The sequence below is a fragment of the Corvus moneduloides genome, chromosome 3 (genome assembly GCF_009650955.1).
Source record: "Corvus moneduloides isolate bCorMon1 chromosome 3, bCorMon1.pri, whole genome shotgun sequence".
Taxonomy (NCBI): domain Eukaryota; kingdom Metazoa; phylum Chordata; class Aves; order Passeriformes; family Corvidae; genus Corvus; species Corvus moneduloides.
The window spans coordinates 62,748,388-62,770,985 of record NC_045478.1 but is presented as its reverse complement, the minus strand read 5'-3'; the positions used below and the strand labels follow the sequence as shown (position 1 = coordinate 62,770,985).

The window sequence follows — 22,598 nt, the reverse complement described above, 5'->3', positions numbered from 1 at the left end:
TTTCATTAATTAATAACATCTACTGAATACTTTTTCTTTAAAGTTGGCCTGTCTTTTGTGGAATTGTTTTTTAAATCTCACATATAATCACAATAGCTCTAAATCATGACAGTAACTGAGATAACCACTCTACACAATTAAATGTTGTTATTGAAATGATAGGAGTGGAAGTAGGATTTCCAAGCTGAGTACATGATAAAACATTTTGGTATCATTTAACTGCTTAATTAACAGAACCATATATTATGATTTATTACTTGTTTAAGTTCAATACAAGTTTTCAGCGTTTTCATTATACAGCAACACACAGGCTTTAACTTACACAGACATACTTAAGAAAGCCACTGAATTTCACTCTTGAGTCATCAAATTGCTCTTTCCCACTTACACAAAACAACAATATAGGCATATGAAAATATATCTGCATTGTCAGCAAAGGAATGTAGATAGGAAGAGCATAAGTTTGGTCTGTCCTATTTTCTACCTCTCCTGCTCTCACTGAGTTTCCATTTGTTTTAATGCTTAACACTAGTGACATACTTCTTTCCCTCACCCTTTTTCAGTGACTTTTTCTGCTGTGCCATTGTTGTTTGGCAATTAGTTTTACTTTGTGGCAGGAATAATCTTTAATAAGTGCACTAAGACTAGAACTTAAAAACAATTTGTATCCAAGCAACATGAAAACTGAAGTCTATGAACAATATCCATGAAAAGCTATGTGAGGAATTTAGAAAAATGAACAGTTGTATTGATCTGAAGGCATGCATAAATTTTGGGGAGGGAGGAAGGGAGAGAGGGCAGAAGGACGGGTGAATTGTAGTTTTCTATTTATTCATCTGTTAACAGGCATGTCAGTGTCTCCTTTTTAAACTGAGGAAAAAACCCTGTCTTTCAGATCTGATAGAAGAGTCAAACTGGTATAATTCTTTCTCACATATGACAACCAGCAAATGAAAGTCACACAACAAATTAAGCCTTCTGCTGCATTCCTGAAAATCCCCTATCACATTTGATTATAACTTGGAAATTGTAAACACAACAAGGGAGGTGGAAAGTTCTGAAGCAAATTCTTTAGACTATTCCACAAAATTATTTTGACATATATGAGAAATGTAAAAGAGGTCAAAATAAGTTAACTGATTTCTTACCTTTATAGCCTTGATTGCTGCCTTGGTGATCTGTGTCATTTTAGCTTTAGAAATGGGTGGCTTATAATCATTTAGCGAGTACAACTGCCAAAAAAAAAGAAAAAAAAAGTAATCAGAAATATAATCTGCAGTTGTAAGCAGAACACATTATTTTTCCACAAGAAAATACCATTTTTAATTTTCACTGGATTTTATGTATTAAGCAAGAAAAGGCATTCCCATTTAAGAAAAAAATTTTAAAAACCTCAATAACATATAATGTAATATCCAAAATGCTTAAAAGAGAGCAGTTTTTTCTTTGCAATGGTCCCTATATAAACACCTAGCTTTACTAGCACTAAATACTGGAGGCACTTCAGGTGAAGTTACAAAATAAATACATACAACATACAAATACGGTAGTTCTTACTAAGTTTCCCAGAGCAAAGACATTAATATACTTGAATACCTTTATGGAAGCATAACAAAATCTTAACTTAGTATATTCATCATCATACGCCTGCTGAATCAAGTCTTTTCATTTTCCACTAAACAAACAAACAACAACAAAATGTGAGCACAAGCATGTAGCAATTTTGTCACTTAAAACAGCTTGGTAATATAGCAGAAGTATTAGAAATACTTAAGCAAAAATCCAGCTGTGTTCTCAATTTCAAACACAGCTTCTTAACTTCACTAATATCTAACCAGCACACCAACCACAGCACACAGGTAGTGAAGTTTTGCACCAATGTTCTCCCTGGACGCAGTATTAACTCCCTTCGTTTGGCTGGTAGTTTGGCTGGTAGTTTGGCTGGCTTCTCCCAGCAGAAGCAATCCAGCATGACAAGTATTCATCAGAAATTTGCTACACAGGGAAACTTTACAGTAACTTAATTCATAGCTATGACTGATGGGTGGTAATTAGAAACAACTTGTTCCCAAGGCTATTTACTTGTTGTAAAAATCTCCAACTATCCACAATATATGATTTTGAACAAAATGTTGCTCCTTTCTCCTTCAGCTCTAAGTGTTATAAGAGAAGGGACTGGCTGGTATTTGCTACTTTCAGACATAAAAAGACCAGACACAAAATGCCAAGCCAGATTCAAGGACATTCTTGACTTACATTTTATTTTTGTTTACAACATGTTTAGAAGCATGTTAGTTCAAAAATGGAGTTCTGATAAGGACCATCCATAAACAAAATTTTATTTCCTTCCTAGAACAGGAAGAATTGGAGTTCTTCCATAAAACACTAACTGAAACAGAAACAAAGCCAAAACCCCCTTCTCCTCTCCCACATAGCCTGAGAAATGCAATATATTGAACCAAATTAATACCCATACAGATATTTACAATATCTTTAACTTCCTAATATTTGCTATATTTGTGGCAAACTGCTAGCTCAGAAAGCATAGTTCAGAATTGTTTATATTTAATAAAGCAAACTGTAAGAGTAAACAGGATCACACAGTGGAAAGGATTAGACAATCTTAAATATAGGTCATGTTCCCCCAGTTGCTTATAATAATTTATCACTGATGATAACAAGTAGATATTCTTTCTTCATATTTGAGTTTCCAAGAGACAAGGATTTGTTCTCCTTCCAAACATGAGGCGCTCTTTTTTTTATACTTTCCTGTCAAAACTGGTTTTAACCAAAACTTCCTATAGCTGTCAAAACACAAAGTGAAAAAAATTGGTTTGTCCATGCATAAGTGTCTGTCTTCTCAGCTTGAAAGGATTTCCATTACAACTGTAAAATTACAACCAGTTAACAGCTAGACATCCACTCTTAAAACAACTGTTACTACTTCTCACTAATGCTAATAGTTGTTGCAAAATATTCTGAATTATTTCTGTGCTGCTCATACAACAAAAACCAATACATTTCTAAAATGTAGATATATGAATGCTCTTCACCACCATGAGGGAAAGGGAGAAAAGACGCAAAACCCCAAGAGTCTCAAACCAGTTTCTTCTCTGTTTTATAGCTCACTGTTCAGCTTCCAGTTACTCACGGGTAATTACCAAAACGTAATCACTCATCCTGGCTACTGTTTGGCTGGATGTTGTGCAACTACAGCTAAACTACTTCTGGGAACACTACAGCACCAGAAACTTTTTGTTTATATACTGTTTCTTAGCAGAGCCAGTTTGGGCATTCCTGGTCAGCATTCTCAAGCTCGAAACACTAATTAGTAAAAGCAAAAACAATTACAGGTATGTGTGTGACGTCAGCCTAGTTTCAAGAAGCCACCTTGACATTGTAAAAGCAATCCCAGATGAGACTGGCACAGGAGCTCCTTCACCTACAACACACACAGCCGTAAGGAGGCAGAACCACTGACTCAGGTAGACAGTCACAGGGACCACAGCTGACCAGGCCATCAGCTTTGAAATAATCCAGGCTTTAATGGGGCAGTTCAAAGTATCAAGGAGGCCACTACACAGGACTGGGAAACAAGCAAGAGCTGCACACCACTGACACCTGAGACATCAGCTGTGTGCAGTCAGGTATCTTAACACCACTTATCAGGGATATGCCAAAAGCCAAAAGGATAGCATGGGCTGTTGCTAACATCCCGTTACTTTATTCCAGGTAGCAAAGAGGCAAATTCAGCATTAAGGACTGAACATCCAAGGGGGAAAGGTGGTGGTGGTAAGGAACCAATAAAAAGAGTAAAACTCAGCACTTCTGCAGAGAGGCTTTTTGGATAATGGATACACCTGTTACAGATTTTAACAGCTATTTAAAAAAACCCCACAGATCCCAAATTTAGTACCTGAAAGAAGCCAAGAAAAGAAAACACTCTTCTAAATTATTTTTCTTTAATTGTCTTCAAGAAGCTTTTCATTTACTGTAAAACATTTCATTTTGAAAGTTTATTCACTTGGAAAAACTGGTGATTGCCTTGACCCAGGTGCAGAAGGACCATGCAGTCAGCCTTGTTCAATACAGAGTTTGCATGGGCTCTTTCCTCAAGCCCGTCAGGCTCCTTCTGGATGCCATCCCTTCCCTCACACGTATCAAATGCACCTCAATACTGAGGTTGCATCCAATCCCACTGTTTTAAGTCATCAAAAAAGATATTACATAGTATCTATCCCAGTGTGGACCCCTGAGGGACATCACTTCATACTGGTCTCCATTTGGACACTGTAGCCATTAACTACAACTCTTTGGATGCTGACATCCAGCCAGCTCTTTATCCACCAAACAGTCCTTCCATCAAACCCATTTTCTCTACTGCTAGGCTGACCAGAGAAGCAAGACTTGGTTGCCTCCCTAGTAATGAAAGCTTCTAGTTTTGATCCAGCATAGATGGTTTAGGACACTTGGAATTTGAAGAATAAGGAGTTAGACATACATGTATTATTTTTTTAATTTGTGCTTATATCCTAGGTCAATTTTTCCTGTAAGCCCTTTTGTACAGATGTTTAGTTAAACCAGTTTGCTCTCATTAAATCCTGCTCTTAGTTTTGTAAGATGCTCACGCTCATTTGCAGAAGGTTAACTGCTTGCCCTCACATAAAACAAGCCTTTAAATAAACCAGAAGACAAAAAAGGCAACACAGCTAAATAGTAAAGTCAAGGAAACTCTCTGAAATAAAATTATACACTTCAGAAGATCAGTAATAATATTCAAAGGGGATGGGAAGGAGTGGGAGTGACCATAAAATCTGGCTGGTAATGTACATGCAAAAGACGGTGCAATCAAATTTGAGAAACAAACAAGAGAAACCATGAAAATCAGCACTTTTCAGGAGAGAGAAGGAATAGCAAATCTATTGAAGTGTTTCTCCAGGACAATCAGCACTTAGAGAAGGACTCATAGGAGATAAAGCCCTACAGCAAAAGAACGCCTCCCCCTCCTCCCCCCTTTTTTTTTTTAGCTCTACATACTAAGGAAAAATTGATTCCACACCAGAATCCTCCTGAAGTGTGTTTACAAGAAGGTAAATTTCCACATTGTGAAAAATAATGAAGTATTAGAACAGAATTGAAGAATGAAAAACTTGGTAGCAGCTGTGATTCATGAACTCATTTAAAACAGTCTCAATCTTACAGCTCTGAAAGACAGGAAAAGCAACATGAATTTCTGAGAAGGGTTCAAGGGAAGAACTAGGAAACAATGGATCAGTTAGGTTAAATGTTTGTACCAAAAAAAATAGCACAAATTACTCGAAATAGAAGTATTAGTTGACACACAGAAAATTCCATGCAGCTGTTCTAAGGAAAAGACACATCTCAGCATACTGTTCTTCTCTGAAAGACTCTATAAGCACAGTGAGACCACCTGGACTACCAAAACACATTTACCAAAGATCTCTCACAAAACGCTCCACAGAAACCAAGCTGTCCTAAGCCAGCCCTTGCATAACAAAAACCCCAACCAATTACTCCTTAAATACAGCCAGCAAATAATTTGAATGAACAGTCATTTGGTGCATGGTAAAGGGAAGTCCCAAGAGAGCCCACTTTTGCCTCCACTGTCACCTATATTCTGGTTAGGACAAAGTCAAACTGTCAAAAGCTGAAGAGGAACATACATCAGCAACACTACCGAGTAATAATCAGGCAGACAAATTCAGCACAAGTACACACACAGTGGACACTTGCTTTGAAGCTGGCTATTGCCATCCAGCAAAGAGATCTGGTGATAGGTGAGAGATTGCATTGAAGATATCAACTCAAGAGTAAACCAGAAAAATCTCAGTAGTAAATGCAGTAAATGGACGTTCAGACTCACATTATTTAGGTGATGATACTAACCTACAAGGCACTTTCGACTCTATATCTCCAAGGCTGGCATGAAATCATTAGAGATAACTAAAACTGTGGAGAAGCTTTTAAGCGAAGAACAAAGGTTCTTCAGCAGGTGAACAGGATTGCTAAGGGGAGGCATATGTCAATACAACCTCAGTAGTGAGGATCAGTTGGGAAGGATGGGACCCGAGGAACAAACCACATGAGATGAGCAGGGAACAAGCAAGAGTCAGGCTGGTGGATGTGGTTCCAGATTGCCCACTGTGGTTGTCCTTAGCCTGGAAGGCCAGCTCTGGCATGCCTTAGAGGGAACTGACTCACCCCTGAACTGTTACCATGAATTTGCTAAGTCTGTGCCCTGATACCATAATGAAACACACCCACTCTTTTAAATAGCTGTATAAATTACAGTCAGCTATCTGTATGTTAGTATAAAATGTAGCTCTCCATATAAAAGATCTTATTCAAATGAAGCTTGAGCCTTATCACATCAGGCAGCTGCATTTTTTTTGCAGTAGTAATACAGTTCATTTCAGAGGGTCGAAAGTGAAACACTGTAATCTTCAAGTGTCAGATGAAACCAGGAGAAGTTTCAGAGGCTTTGAAACAGGCTAGTTCACATTTACAAGCTGGAAGAACAAAGAAAGGGAGCAGACAGAAACCTTTATGGAAACTTCAAATAAACATGCTTTAGAGCTGAGCTACCATATGATTCTGTGAATTATGAAGAAAATCTGTCATTTACTAGCCACTTGCTTCTTTTCTGAATAAAAATCAACTCACATGAAGCATTTGCTCAAAAAGACAAAAACTGATCAGTATCTTTAGATGTTTGATTACTATTGAAAGATATTTGACCACCGACTAAACCTGTTTTTTCTAGTTATCTTCCTAAGTTCCCTGTTGTAAAGATTTGCAAAGTGAAAGTATTTGCACCATTTCTTATGTGAAAACCCAGTAAGTACAGACATTTGCTGTTGAAATCTGAGGCATTGCTGTGGAAAGCACCACAGTTTGTGGAGTCTCTTTAAAATGTACATTAAGAATTTCTCTCCAAACACTACACATCTATCACCTGCTGGTGATGTACGTACATAACAAAACCTAATTTAAAAACCACCTTAAAAGTTGATGGATCAATGTATTTTTCCTATTCGTTTACTAACTGATTTTGACCAGAAAAAGAATATGCTTATCTCAATCAACCCAAAATTTATCTCCAATCTATCCTACTGTCTAGGGAGAAGAAACAGTCTCCTGATACTTGCCCAGAAAAGAGCACTGCTCCAGTGATCTATGTATTCACCCAAGAGACACTCTGACACAGACTCTCCTAAGCAGTCACCACAACACAAACACAACATCTGGGAGAATGCTGCTTCAGTTAAGATGGAGTGACTTGGAATAAACTGAAAGGTTAAACCTTGATTAAAAAAAAAACCCAAAACATCAAAACTGCAAATATCCATTAAAAATTTATACTAAGCTTTTTTTTGTACTGTCCATTCTTGAACTATGGCACATTACTCAGACAATTAAAGGTGAGACATTCCCCTTCTAAATGTAGATGGCATTATCACACAAAGATAAGGAAGGAACAAAGACTAAAATTCTACAGAATGGGAAAGGGGGGACAACGGAGGACAAGGCCCCTGTTATGTGTTACACAATCAGTGACAAGTCACAAGGAGTCTGACTGTACTGGTAAGGTAAACCATTCTTAAAGTCTTAGCTCAGGTTTTGAAAAAACAAGTGTTAAATTATTAAGTTAGAAAGAGCATTAATGCATGATTCCCATACGACCTTTTGGGAATAAGTTTATTTTCCTCTGAGAGAAAAAGCATAGCCAAAGTAAAGAGAATACTTTCAAGTTACTGTAAAAAATGCCAGTGTTTTTTCCAAGTCAGCACACTTAATAGTAGCATACATTTGATTTCAATGCCAGCGAACATTTAATGATCTATCAGTTTATTCTAGAAAGCTGTGGACAAGACTCTATATTGCCTCAAGCATTCTAGATGACTGAACACGCTCAGCTCCAAATACATTGCCAACAATACAGGAAACTACAAAGTAAAAATGAACATTAATCTTCTCAACCCATTTATAGCTAAAGAAAACACCAGATTAAATTAAGAGTGAATTTGTGTGGGGGGAAGTTGTTTCACTGGTTTTCTGTGTGATGATTCTATCCAACCATGTCCTACACACACTGGCATTTTGATAATTGGGTAGGGGACAATCAGTAAACTTTTGATAGAAGTATGCATGCTTATTTAAATGCTGAATATAAATCACAGGAAAAGCTTACAGGGAAGACCTGAATCTGAATGCCACTTCAGAGACAAAATGAGTCCACAAAGATATACTTACTACAAATCCTAATCTGTCTCAATGAAAGTAATTCCCAGGGTCATGTTCTTGCAAAGAATCAGATGACAGCCAAGTGTCCATGTAAGGCACATAACAGCTCATTACACAGACAGCATTGGAAGTCTTAAAGATGATCAAAGTTGTAGTGTTAAAGGTGGATTCTAAGACTATTTCTAAGCCTGTTTTGTTACTGTCTGAATTGTAAAAATAAATGTTGCTCTAAGTTTTAATTGTTTGGTTGTTGTCTCCTTACTCCTCTTCCTTTTCTTTGTGCTAAGGCATGGTAGAAAATTCATTGCTTTCAGATGATGCCACCAGTTCAGAAAAAAACCTAACAGAAACAGCCTTCAACAGAGGATGTTAATGAAAGCTAACATGCAGTTGTTCTTTTAGTGATACTTTGTTTGCAGATTATTTTAGTCACCTGCAAACTACAGTTCAGTGATTCCTGAGACAGCATCAACTGATATTTTCATAAAAATCTCTGAATTCCCTCCATATAGGGAATTCAAATCTATTTATTTTTCCGTACATGTAAACCTTCAGCATGTGCAACATCTTTTAGCAAAAGTGCATAGTTTAATCAAAACCTGTGCAAAGACACTCCCTTTTCTTGATTTGAACCTGTGCTCATTAGTGACACTGGATTTACTTAGCTTCTGCACTGGAAAACAATGATTTGCCCCTTCTGCATCTCCAGTACAACAGATCCCTATACCCTAATCTTCCAGTCACCTCTGTTCTAGCCTGAAAAGAGTATTGATATTTAACAATTTCTTATACAGACCTGTTGCATTTCTTTGACTCTTTTGTCCTCTGTAGATACAGTTCTGCCAACATGGTCTTATGAGGTACAAACCAGACAGCACGTGGAGTAAGATAAAATGGTACAGGCAGTATAGTGACTTTCTGTTTCTTTCCTACTAGTTTCCAGGACTCTTAACAGCTATTATGACTACTGCTGATCTTTAAACAGGCATTTCCATTTTAGTTGCAAGATTTTATTAATTAACATATGATATAATTTCAGTGCCCATAAAGCCAGGGCTGCCTTTGTCATACTCTTTACCAACCTGCACTACCACATTTAACTTTATGAAACTGCAGGCTGCCATCTAACAGTACAGCAACATCCTTTTGCAATCCCTTCAGTACCAACATCCTGCATAACTTAATACCATCAACAAACTTTTTGCCTCAGAAGACTCCATCATGAAAAAAGACAACAATTTATTTCTATAACTTTTCCCCCATCACCCTTTTTAGCAGTCATCCATCAATGTAAGGATGCACTCTCCATTGCAATTCAACTTCTCAAACTTTTGGGAATGGATCTTCTCAACAATTTTTGGAAATCCAAGTAACACCACCTGATTCTTCCCTGCCCACATGCTTCCTAATTCTCTCACTCTCACACATACATTCAAATTATTTTCTTACATAAAAGTCGCAGCAGTTTTTCCTCATTTCAGCATATTCACCTACATAATGTTTTAAACAAAATCAAATTCCTCTACTTACTTCTCATCACCTTCAACCGAGGCACCTTGTGTGTTCTTACATTGGGTAAAAATCCAAAAAAAGCCTCAAGACTCAGATTTTAGTATCATATCCTAAAACAAGCACTTCTTCCATACCACTCTCACCGATGCACTCAATCAGTATTATCTGGAAATAGATGGGAAATTGTCCTCACAGTGATTTTGTATACATTTTTTGGTCAATGGGAAAAGTGCCTTTTCCTCACACACTTCCTTCAGAATTAAGAGGTTCAAGTGCAACAAGCTACATGGATTTCCTACAGAAATGTACATCTATGTATCAGGACCAGGCTAGCAATTAAAGCCAATTATATTCACAATTCTGTATTTTCCTCTATCTGATAAAACAATATAATGATTTGTACAGCAAAAAGTAACAATGGTGAGAGCTAAGACACTACATATAAGGCAATATTCCGGACTACATAAAGGTTAACAGCATTATTAATACTCCTTTTTCCCAATATAATTTTAAATAAACCAAGTCCTATTTCCAAACTTAGGAGAAAAAAATACAGGCTTGCTTGAAGATCTTACAAGCCATATGAATTATATGTTGGAACTGGGGGGAAATGTAAAAGATCAGGTATATGCTATACATGAAGCAGAGAATTTCTGCTCTGTATTTTTTTCTTTAACTCTATTAGGAAAAGTGGTCTTTAAGAGAAGACTTACTGAAAAGGAATTTATCCGCGTATTTCAAATTTTCATCATTCAGTAACGTAAACAATAGTTTTATCATTTAAACCATCATTAAAGAAGTACTTAAAGTGAAATCTACTGTAAATACATGTAAAAATCAAAATAGCTGTAGTTTACAAGGCAGTACTACATGATGCTAAGCTACAGCCTAAAGCTTCTCAAGTGAAGACCAGACATCATGCACACGAACTTACATCCCCCAAGGATGGGCAGTCGCTTACAGAGCAAGTTACTACAGATACCCATGGAAGGCAATGGCACACTGCACTACTACAAAGCCCAGCACTCACTTCCAATGTCTTTCAGTGCTCTTATTTAATAGGCAAAAGAGCCAGACAGCTGTTCCTGAACCAAAATTTTGAATAAAAAATAGAAAAAAGTACTAACTTCATTAAAATTAAAAAAGCTTCATAAATAATACATCATTTCTTTTTATACCTCTGCCATATCCTATAAAGACAAGAAAAGCAGCTAGGAAATAATTTTTCATATGATTTTGCCACTAGAAGGGTTGAAAGTTGTGAACAGCTCTAGTCTCATGTGATACAAAGGAAGAGATATTCACACAGACAAATCTCTGTAACACTGATACAGCAGCTAAAAGAATAAACATTTTGATGCTGATATTCCAGGACTCAGCCCATCTCTTAAGTATGAGATTATGACCAGTGTGAGGGATATCAGTTACAAACCTCTCTACAGAAATATTTTTAAAGTCTTCTCTGGTTGCTACCAGGACATAACACTAAAAAGACATCAAATAATGACATGACACTGACCAGACATCATATATACTAACAAGTATCTACAATTTCAATACAAAAAAACCCCAAAATAAATATTTAGAAGTCAGCCAAACACATACTATTTTAATAAATTAGGTTAACTTCTTTCATATTTCAATGGCATTAAAATAAATCAAATCCAATTGTTTATACAGAAGTAGTCACTGAATTGCTTACCAAATATTAATAACACCACACTGTAAAGAACAAGAAAAGAGCACTGTCATTTATTGCTTTAAAGCTAAGGACACTTATCAACAAATTTCTATTAGGTACATTTTACACACTCTCCTGAAATTTAATTTCTTGGAAAAGTTGCTCAAATTGCATGCCCTCATCTCTCATTGAGTAGGATTTTAACTTGATGCTGGGTAGGACCTACCTATGAGAACTGTTATTTAAACCCTGTCAGCACTTTGTTACTCTCTGAGCTGCACATAAAATTAGGTTAAAATATACACCACAGATGTGCATGCAGGATGACCAGAATGACAGATGCTCCTTTCAGCATAAGGTATTTCAGTTTGGAGGAAAAAAAAAAAAAATTATATTCTTCCAGTAATCAACCAAGATGAGTTGCCAAAATCCAACATTAAAAAAGTATAGAATGAGAGGGCTTCAAAACAACAACTACCTCAAAACAACCGTTTTCAAAAACAAAGTGCATGACACGTGGTTTTAATTAACTAATTTAAAATAGTAGTCAATTTTCGTGATATCTAAGTGCATATTCCTTCAAAAAAAATTTAAAAGCAACCAAGGACACTCACATGAAAAATTCAGCCCCTTCCCACACATAAGCTATATTATACAACCCTGTTTATGTTTAAAAAGGACATTTAAATATTCATGCCAACTGCTGTACAAGCAACTAAGTGAAGTAAGATGCAAAGGTAATACGGCAGTCCCTCCAGCCCATCACATACCAGCCCACCAGAAGTCAGGTGTTACCACCACTGCATCTGTGTACTGCTTCTCTTACTTCTCTAGGCTTAAGGAAACACAATTATGACTTTCAAGTTTACTGAACCCAAACAATTTGAGATGGAATGACAAAATTCCATTTTAGTTTTCATATATTTAAGCCACCAGCCCATTTACAATTTTCTTTAAACCCCCACCATTACTCCTTTCAAAGAGAGCTTCTAAGTTCTCTTGGTACAGTCTGCTTTGTACAAATATGAACATAAAACTGGAATTTAAAGAAACCACCTGGATTTGACTCCAGTCTCCTGAACTCCAAACAACTGCAAAACAAATGCTTACTTCCAGTAGTGTCTAGAACATACTCCACTTGCTCTTAGCCTTTTATAAGTCATAAAATACAATTCCCCTTTTTCTCTTCATAACTTGGGGTGTTTACTGCATGGGAACAAAAAGCTTAGAAAGACCTAAATGGACCAAATGAAATAGGTAGGTAAGAGTGAGCACTTTACCAATGCCTGAACTCCCAATAAGAGAAAGGAAGGATTGAACAAGATAAAAGAGTACTACACATGAAAACAAGGAAAATAACAGGAGCATTTCACTTCATGCAATTTTCTCATCTTTCTTGCCATATGGCTAATTTCCATCATTAACATTTTATCATTATTATATAGATAATTCTAGATCACCAAGAGGAAAACTGATCAGCTTCTGTCCCAATGTCAGTCTCCACAGATTTCCAGACGTGAGCTTGGGGGCTGCCCACACTGGCGAAGTACCCTCTGACCTTGTTCCAACGCACTAGTTTGGTAAAGTGTGGCACAACATGGAGTTAAAAGCCTTAGAGAAGTCGAACTACAATCACACCTCTCCAATTCTGAGATATGAAATATAGGAACAGATCTTAAACATTTTGAAAATCAGACTCACACATTTTCTCTGCCAACTGTTTTTAGAGCTCATGACAAGAACTGTCTTGTTGTGTTGATTTCAAAATATCTCTCTGGATGTAGTTTAAAACCCCTGCATTCACAATGAAACTTACTGATTTAAAATTAAAAAAAAAAATAATCACAGTTTGTATTGGATTGAATTTCTCCAACCAATATATTTGTCATATAAATGGTCCCATTTCCTGTTAAGTGCTTAAGTGCTCCACTCCACTCTTGTGAAAATTAAGAAGCAAGTGGTTACTACTGCCTATCTGTTAACCAAGTTATGAAGAGCACATGTTACCTGAAGCTATTCCTTTTCATGCAAACCATCTTTGTTTTATTAATATGTGCAGGAGATTTGGTATTCTGAAAGACTTTGATTATATCAGGTCTTTCCACTGGCTTCCAACAATCTGGTTAATTTATTCTAAGCTCTTTGGACTTACCCTCTGAAAAAGCCAGAAACATTTTAAGTATGGTTATTTCTCTTTCTAAAACTGCAATCACATCAGTAGCAAAATATTAGAATTGCATTTTTATCTATCGTACTAATTTCTATATTATACACTGAGAGCTCCATAAAGTCCTGCCACATGGCCAACATTTTTAAACCAACCATTTTACAGTGAGAGCAATTTACAGTATTTTGCACTTTAGAGAGAAAAGACAAACTATAGAATAACAGTGGTGGAAAGCAAAGAATGCACATAATTAATTCTACTTAAGTTTTTGAAAGTAACTAATAAATGCTGAAGATGGAGAACAAAAAAAAAGTAAGGAACCCTTACCACTCAACTCTAAACTAATTACTTGGAAACACTGAACCCTAGACTGAACCGCACAAAATGACAGATATTCTAAATTACCTTTCCCAAAAATGCACGCTATTTCAATAATAAATTCCAATTCAAATATGTAAGATAGCTATTCACTTCCTTGCATAACAGCAGTGCACCTTGGTCAGCTGTTATAATTTTTTATAAAGCACAATTTCCTTCAATCTTTCAAAACCAATGTTATAAACAGTATCTTATAATAAACAAGCTCAAGGCTACCAAAATAGGTGGCTTCAACCTCTCAGGTGTTGTTACCCTCCACTGTTTTACTGCTCAGCCACTATCCACACAAACCACTCCTCTTTTCAGCTCTGCCACTCCTCTCTGGGGCACTTCTTCTTTCGTGCCTTCATTTTAAATGGGAACCAGAACACTCTCTGCCAACCCTCAAAACCATCAACAGCAAACACATTAACAAAGGTGCCAAGCCTCACCTTCCACACATGTAGTTTAGTAAATGAAACATGTGCATTATATTTCTGAATGTCAAATTATCAGCCACCCACTCATATAACCAAAGACAGGAGAAAAGAACAACCTCATGCAAACAAAAACCATGCCCAGTAAAACCAGCTATGTAGGCAAACTCTTGCAAAAATAAGTGGAAAGAAAATGGTCAGTTGTTGCATATCCGTAGTGGTCACTTTCCTAGAAATGCCAGCTCACTTGCCAAATGCCTGACAGCAGAAGCAGCGGGCTACTACAAGAAATATGCATTTCTGGTAGGGATAAATCTGATGGAGAGAGGGTCACGGTGACAGTGCACTCATTTCTTCTTACTTCTTCCAAATGTTTGCAACTCATTTTAAAGTCTGTTTATAAAAATGTCTCCTCCTGATCAGTACATATGGCAAGAACAGGTAAAAATGAGTACTCGTACAGAAGTAGCTGGACATTGTGTTTTTGCCTTAAAGAACATGTACCCTGAAGTGTAGAAGCAGCTCCTGAATAAAGTTAATAAAATTACCTACCTGACTACTGCTGTTGTCAGTGCTCCTGGAGAAATACTGCAGAAAAATAGATCCAAAGAAGTGAAGAAATGGAAGAATAGAAATACACATGCAACTTACAAAAAGTTCAGAAACAGGAACCAGGACCAATATTGTTTTGAACTTTTTTCATTCAAAGCCAAGCTCACTGAAATCTGGATGCACATATGAACAGCCAATTATGCACCACTGTCCCAGGCCTCACAATGGAGTTACACCAGTGGTTGCTGAGGCCACGAATGTGGGCTCTTAACCAAGGCTGAAGGAGCCATTCAGGATGAATATTTTGGTGGCTGTCCAGAGGTAAAATGATGAACCAATTTTACAGACAAGAAAATAGAAGACTTCTTCCTAAGTGAAAAAGGATCAATATGAGAGTAATTTAAGTATCTCAGAGTATTTTAAGACCTGCCTTATCAAAAACTTTTGTTCTGAATGGTTTTTTTCCCATAAGAAAGCCATCTGGATTACCAGACACTACTTCTACAACTGCCACAGGAAAACAAGACTGTTGTTCATAGAATGGTTTGGGTTGGAAGAGAATTTAAAGGTCATCTAGTTCCAACCCCCCTGCTATGGGCAAGGACACCTTCCACCAGCCCAGGTTGCTCTAAGTCCCATTCAACTTGGCCTGGAATGCTTCCAAGGATGGGGCGTGACTAAAATAGTGGCAAACTCAAGTAAGACTTGTTAAGATAATTTCAAGTACTCTGTTAAAGATTGTGGCCCCAGGTATAACCTTGGTAAGCAGGCGACAATCAAAGGATCTAAAGTTATGAGAGTTAAGAAGGGTATTTGTTTAAACTGCAAAATGGCTCACTGCTTTCCAAATGAGTAGCAAATAGGATTGATACTTGTAACTATCCAGTTACAGCTCCAGAGTGTTTGCAGAACCTGGAGATCTACACAACCATTCCAGGCTCACAAGGATCTAATCTAGATCAGTTTAAGAACAAATTGAAAGTCTACGCATCTAAGACTGAAAACCTATCAATGTTTGCCCTATATTCCTTCACTAAAGAAATGAGGTTCTTGAGCAAGACATGCACCAAAATAAAACCAAACCCTAACATTTTGGGCCTTTAACACACACCTGCATGATCATGTCTTTCAAGGCCAGAAGTCAAGGTTCTATGGCTGGTGAAAATCTAAGGTCAGATCAGTCTTTAAAAGTGTGATATTAAAACTGCAAACATTTATTCAGCACACATGGAGACATTTAACCAGGTGAACATCAACTTACTATTTACTGTATCTTGAAGAGAAAAGGACTTCCTTTCCCTATACTCTTTAAAAAAATAGTTGAGAGCCAGCAAAGTTCAACTCTTGCTGGGAAACAACACAGTAAAATACTGACATTTCACTGGTACTACTCCTAATGTCCCTGAGAGCAAACAGGAAACTAACAAATTCTTACATATTTTGTTGCATCTTAAGGGAATTCATATAAATATTCACGGCTTTTTTTCTCTGAGAAACACTACAGGATTATACAGCAAAATAAAATGGAAGACATTTTTCACATCCACCCCAGAGGTTAAGAATGAAAAACAGAAACAACTTTTCAGATGTATGAATGTCCACATGCAGATGCACACATCACTTCTTCTTCTGACAAAAGACAAAAGTAAACCAGAAGCTTGCATCCCAATTTGCTACAATAAAATTTAGAAGTATCAGACTGTAAATGGGATATCAAATAAACAAAAGGAAGAAAGCTTTAAAATTATCACAGCTGCAGAATCCTTCAAATAGCAGAGGATATAAAAGATATTCTTTTTTATGGCTAGTAAAACATAGTGACAGAGAAGAAAAAATAGATACAGGTTTTCTCATTGTCACAGCATAGTCAAAAAAACCCCCCTGCAGATGTTTCAGGTGCTTCGGCCAACATGAAACATGCAGCAGAATCCAAGAAAAGTATCTTGACAGGGAGTAGCTTATGTGTCTTTTCACTGTTCCTTAACATAACTGCTACTATCTACTTGCAATCATGAAAGCCCTGGCTGCTCATTTTAAAAAGCATCCCTTTTTCCCCCACTTTCCCCAGCTATTCAGCATCAATCTCTATTTAGCATCTTCATGAGGCATACCATTTAGCTTTTTTTAGTATCAACTGGCATTCTTTCATGAAAAAAGCCGCCCCATTGACTTAGAATATGTTATTTAAATAAAGTAGTTGGAAATAGAATATTTGGTTTAGCCTTCTGTACTTTTATGCACCCATACTCCAATGCTTGATATTTAAAATGTGGGTCATTTCCAAGGGTCACATTTCTGAAATTGCAGACCACTGAACTGTTCCTCACTGACCCTTAAAACACACCTTCCAAAGAATTGTCATGAAAATGGTGGCCAAGATAAAACGAAGTGCAAATGACGTATAGAGACAACAGCATTACCAGTAAATGATCAGCATCTGCTATGTCCCTACCACTGATCAAATTTCTGAATGACAAGTGAACCCAAAAGTAGCAATAGGCACTTTATATATAATCTTACTTGACTCTTAAAACCATTATGCACACCAAAAGCTCAGTGTACTTTATGATGAACTATGCAAGGACAACCATTTTCATTGTCAGTAACAGATGAACACCAACCTAGCAATGCTGCAGAAGTTTTTATTATGACTCTCACACTGTAGAAGATATTTAGGTAACAAGAGAAAAAGCACAGGAACCTACATCACTTTAAACAAACTGTAATCACTGCCTTAACCTTACAGCACTTTATGTGCATCCTCATCTTTAAACACTTTAAGATGTAGGATATTCCAAGTCTTCACGATGACACTTGGTTTTCCATTCAACTCCCTTGTATATGAAAGTATCAGCACCCAACTGTACAGACAAGAGGAATTGAGCTTTTCATACAAAACACACTCAAGTGAACAAGGCATTTACGAAAAACACATTACTTTCTTGTTCCAGAGTTCCAAGGGACTAGCTTTGCCTTATTCTATTTTACCTTTTTTTAAATATACAATTGTCCTTTTCTCAATTGCCTCTACAATGTCATAATATACTGCCTTGCCTGACAAGTACAAATACAGCTGGAATTTGTCGCACTGGATGCCAACAACTATTGTGCATTGGATTCAACAGTGTAAATTCCAAATCCAGATATGCTATCAAACTCTCCTGAGTAGGTTTTACCCTTACTAACCTTCTAAATGGCTGTAAATCAAAGATGCAAGTACCAGTATCAGCAACTCAAAATGAAAACAATATTCAATGATTTGACCAAAGCATGCATAGCTTAAGCAGGAGATATTTTTGCTTTGTTTCTAAAAAGAATGCAAAACCAAAGATATCAGTAAACACCATGAACAGCAAGACTTGATGAAGCTCATACAAGGAGAGATGTATGCCTGTATGTGAGTAGAGATATTGACAAGCATTAAATTATTAGAAACATTATACTTAATTGAAACAGATCAGTGAATTACTATTGCAGCTTTTAAAAAAAAAATATCTAAGTCGAATATGCTCTTTTCAAGATTTCTATTATTTAATTCTTACAGATGCAGTTATAACGGCTACACAAAGCAAACTTCAAATATTCAATTCGTGTTGTATTTAAAAATGAATCTGCGATCTCCGTTCCCCCTAAAATAAATTACAGTCCTATGACTATTTATGTGGCTTTAAAATTATTTACATTTATTCTACACAGTAACATAGAAATAAATTTTAAAATAATTAAATGTGTTTCAGAATTAAAACATCCACTGGTCTCCTTTTCCCACACTTCTCTGAACACAATCTTCACATTATAAAGTGAAAAATAATTTAGCTTGCCACTGCAAAAAGGACAAGTATTGCAAGAAAACTGTGGAGTATAGCACCCAAAAGCAACTTCAAGTACAGTAACTGAAAGCAATGTGAGAATGGCCTGCTAGAGTTGATGATGACAGCAGGACTTTAACACTGAGCTGACTATATAACAAAAACTGAATTTTAATTACATACATCTGCAATTAAATCATTGTCATCTGAACACTGGAACTGTGAGGACACACATGCTTGCATCTAGTCCATTTCAATTCCTCTTTAACCAAATACATTTTACAGAACATATAGAGAATTTGAAACACTTCAGACATTTTCCTCTGTCAAGACCTGTTCTTGAATCTGATTCTGTGCTTTACTGAAAAAACTCAGGGCCTGAACTGAGGCCTGGTGGAAAATGATTCTGCAGTGGTAAGTCTTCATGGTGCCAACTGTAGCAAATGATAAACTCTGTGCTACAAAACATTGCAAATTACCTTAGCACTATACTAAGTCAGCTGTATATTATTCCAATTTTCATCTGCCAAGCAGTTTTAATCAATTAGGAAAACATCACGAAACCAATACTGAGCATGTTGTATTTAGGAGCTTGATTATTTCTCAGCTTTAAATTTACCTTTCCCAAGACTTTAAATGTTAGGGCTAATTTTATATATACAACTAGGTACAGCACAGACAATGATACGTATCATCACTAGACATTGAACAGATTTCTGCAATAGCCACCATTATTTCCAGTAGTTACTGTTCAAATAAACTTGAAATTCTTCTTTCTAATCAAATTAGTGACGAGCCTATTTTAGGTACTTCAATCCTGACTACCATATAGGATAGTTACAATACAAGATACTGCTCAGCTCACATACACTTTTGGAGTAAGCTATACTCCCTAGATGGACAGCTGCCTTTATTTTAGCTTCACTGCAGAATCCAAACACAACTCCTTCCTTTAAAAAAAACCCACCCAAACAAAAAAAAATCAACCCCAGAAGTACCCAACCTGCAGACTTAAGTGTTTAAATGTATTGGAATGTCCTTTCTAAAGCGTCATCTGGTTTTCACCAGTAAGTTACATAAACTGCTGTAAAATTATTAACTGAATGCAAACTGCATAAAAGAAAGTATGGTAAAAGTTTTAATACTATTTAGTCTGTCCCATCTGCTGCTAAACTTAATTTACATCTATTTCAAGCCAAAAAACTCTAAAACAGAATTCAGACATTGGTTCTGGAGCTTAACATGACCTTAAACATAATATAAACAAAGAACAGGATTTTACAAGTGAAGTACCAATATTTTCTAAGTTAATCAAAACCATTTAGGAACAGCAATGTATAGACTCATACACTTTAGCTAGTTTAAATATTTAGTGATCATTTCACAGTTTAAGTTGCAAGGTGTGGACAGGTAAGTTCAACCTGAGACAATGACGGAAAGTTAAATTAAAGTCAAGTTCTGCACTGGGTACAGAGGTGTTAAGAGTGGCTAGTGATGACACTTGGGATTCCTTAACTGTAGCAAGTCTTGCACCATTTACTTCCAGGATCAGGGGTTTGTTTAGTCATGGCATCTTTAGAACCTTCCCATCACGGTAGCCCAGCATTCAAATACAAACACAGGTTATTATAGATACTGTCTATTTATAGCACAGCAGATAAGTTGGTCAAAATGACACTGTCAGATATTCTGCATTTTCTTTCCCAACAACCTACTGTCTACCATTTTTTAAGCATTTAGAAAACAAGGCATAATCTAAAGCTCTCCTCTCCAGCACAGCTGCCACCTTAAGTCTCAGACTTAAGTGCTAAGCAAGTCAGTCAGAAGCTGTTTTTCAACACGAAGAGGAAGACTTCTGCTCCTACTGATAGGTAATAGAAAGAAAATGTTCTGAACAACTTAAGATCTTCTGTTCTTGTGACCAGATTCTTCCTTTTCCCCACATAACAACATAGTACATACACCAAACAAATAATAAAATACGAATAAAAGTTTATAGTATTTATTTTTCTTCTAGTGGCCACAATGTGCTTTCTTCTGTTTCAGAATTCAAATCGCATAAAGCGCAACACCTAGAACTGTACATCAGTAAGGGCTGTACAACTGCTCCTGAGTTACCGGAGAGTACCTGCTCATTTTGAAAATCTATCTTACCGTGCTTGTAGAAACAACAACATGGTTGCCATACTGTTCCACCACAGGTCAAATGAAACCATATTATTTAAAATCATTAAAACCGCACTACATCCCTGCTGGGGCTAGCAAGAGGGCAGCTCGGAGCTTCAGCATGCGAGCAGTCCGTATAAGTATACACTGTAACCAGAGCTGATACTTTCTAAGGTCAACAGAAGTTAAAATCCACTTTGCAAGATGTAGGACTCGGTAAGAAAAATACGTACTTGTTTTTCTTGCTCGTACATTAACTTCAAAATATAAATGACACAAACTCTCACAATGAGAGCAACAAAGCAGAGTCGCCACAAGAACCATCCTGCAATAAAATAAACATTAACTCTCGACACAAAAGAGAAGGCAGGTGCCGTATGAACACACTTCAGCCCTATGTGTATGTATGTGTTCTTGGATGCCATAGCCCACTCTCTTCACAATGCTTCAGTGCAGGATCTGAGCTCTGTGCAGCATGTAGGGAATGTCTGCTTCCATCCTGACCACTGCGAATATACTACTCTCAAACAGGGAGACAAACCTCCGGCGCCTTTGTATTCCCTTCCCGAGATTTAAAGCTTAGCTGCACGAGGTGTTGAAGTGCGCGCTGGCGGGGTTCGGATACACAGGTAATTAGCCAGGAGGAAGGGGGTGCCAGGAGAGACGAGGGAAGGCGGGGAAGGCCACAGTCCCCGCGCCCAGCGAGCCTGGAACCCCCCTGCCGCCCAGCGCAGCCTCCTCGGCCGCTGCGTGAAGTTGGCCGGGCATCACCCGCCCCACCGTAGGCCAGGCGCAAGGAAGAGACCTCTTTCTCCTCCTCTTCCTCGGCCTCCTCACGCGTTCTCCTCTTCCCCCAGCCCGCCGCCAGATCTATTCTTCCCCTTCAGCCGCCCCCAGCCTCAAGGCGGAAGGAGCTGGGGGGAGGGGGACGTCTCCATTACCCTCTCCACCCTCCCGCTTCCCAGGGACGGCGACAACGGCCCTTTCCCGCCCGACGCGGAGGGGGGAGCCCCGGACCGGCCTGCGGGAGAGCTCCCTCACCACCGCGACCCCCAATTCCCGCAGCCTCCCCGCTGCGAGGAGGGGGCAGGGAAGGCGCCGGGGCCCCGCCCGCTCCCCGGCCCCGAAGAGGGGAGGCCGCCGGGAAGGGGTTACACACCTCGCTGTTAAAGGCTTTCACAGCCTCCATGTCGCGGCGGAGGCGGGAGCCGGGCGGCTTCTCTCCGCTGATGGCGGCCGGGCCGGGCTGGGCCGGGCGGGGGCAAGTCTCGGTCCGTGCGTGCGTGCGCTCCTCGCTCAGGGGCCGCCCGGCCTCCTCTCCATGGCGGGTGGCGCAGGGGGCGGGCGCGGGGGGACGCGGGCCCCGCTCGTTTCCGTCTCCTCCTCGCCCCTCTTCCCGCCCGGCGGCGCCGGCGTTCCCTTCCCTCCCTCCTTCCCTCCCTCCCGCGCTGGGCTCCGGGCGGCCGCGCCGGCAGGAGATGGAGGAACAACGCGCGGCGGCTGCGGCGCGGGCGCCAATATGGCGGACACGCGGGGGCTCCTGGCAGCGCAGCGCCGGAGCGGCGCAGGCGGCTACAGCGCCGCCTGGCGGGCAGCTGCCGCACCCCCGCCCGCGCCTCACGGGCGCTGCCGGAATGGCGGCGCGTCAGCCC

General features: G+C 38.5%; 1 protein-coding gene across 3 annotated transcripts in view; it reads right to left on the bottom strand.

Moving 5' to 3' along the window:
• The window catches only part of SCAF8 (SR-related CTD associated factor 8), a 153,677-nt gene extending 131,335 nt beyond the window's left edge, over window positions 1-22,342 (bottom strand). For all 3 annotated transcript variants that reach the window (XM_032101914.1, XM_032101913.1, XM_032101912.1), the window contains exons 1-2: window positions 22,106-22,342; window positions 1,149-1,232 (exon numbers count right to left, since the gene is read on the bottom strand). In XM_032101914.1, coding sequence (XP_031957805.1) covers window positions 1,149-1,232; window positions 22,106-22,135 — 114 coding nt within the window. In that variant the 5' untranslated portion in view covers window positions 22,136-22,342. The remainder of the gene's footprint in view (window positions 1-1,148; window positions 1,233-22,105) is intronic.
• Between the last annotated feature and the right edge of the window lie 256 nt (window positions 22,343-22,598).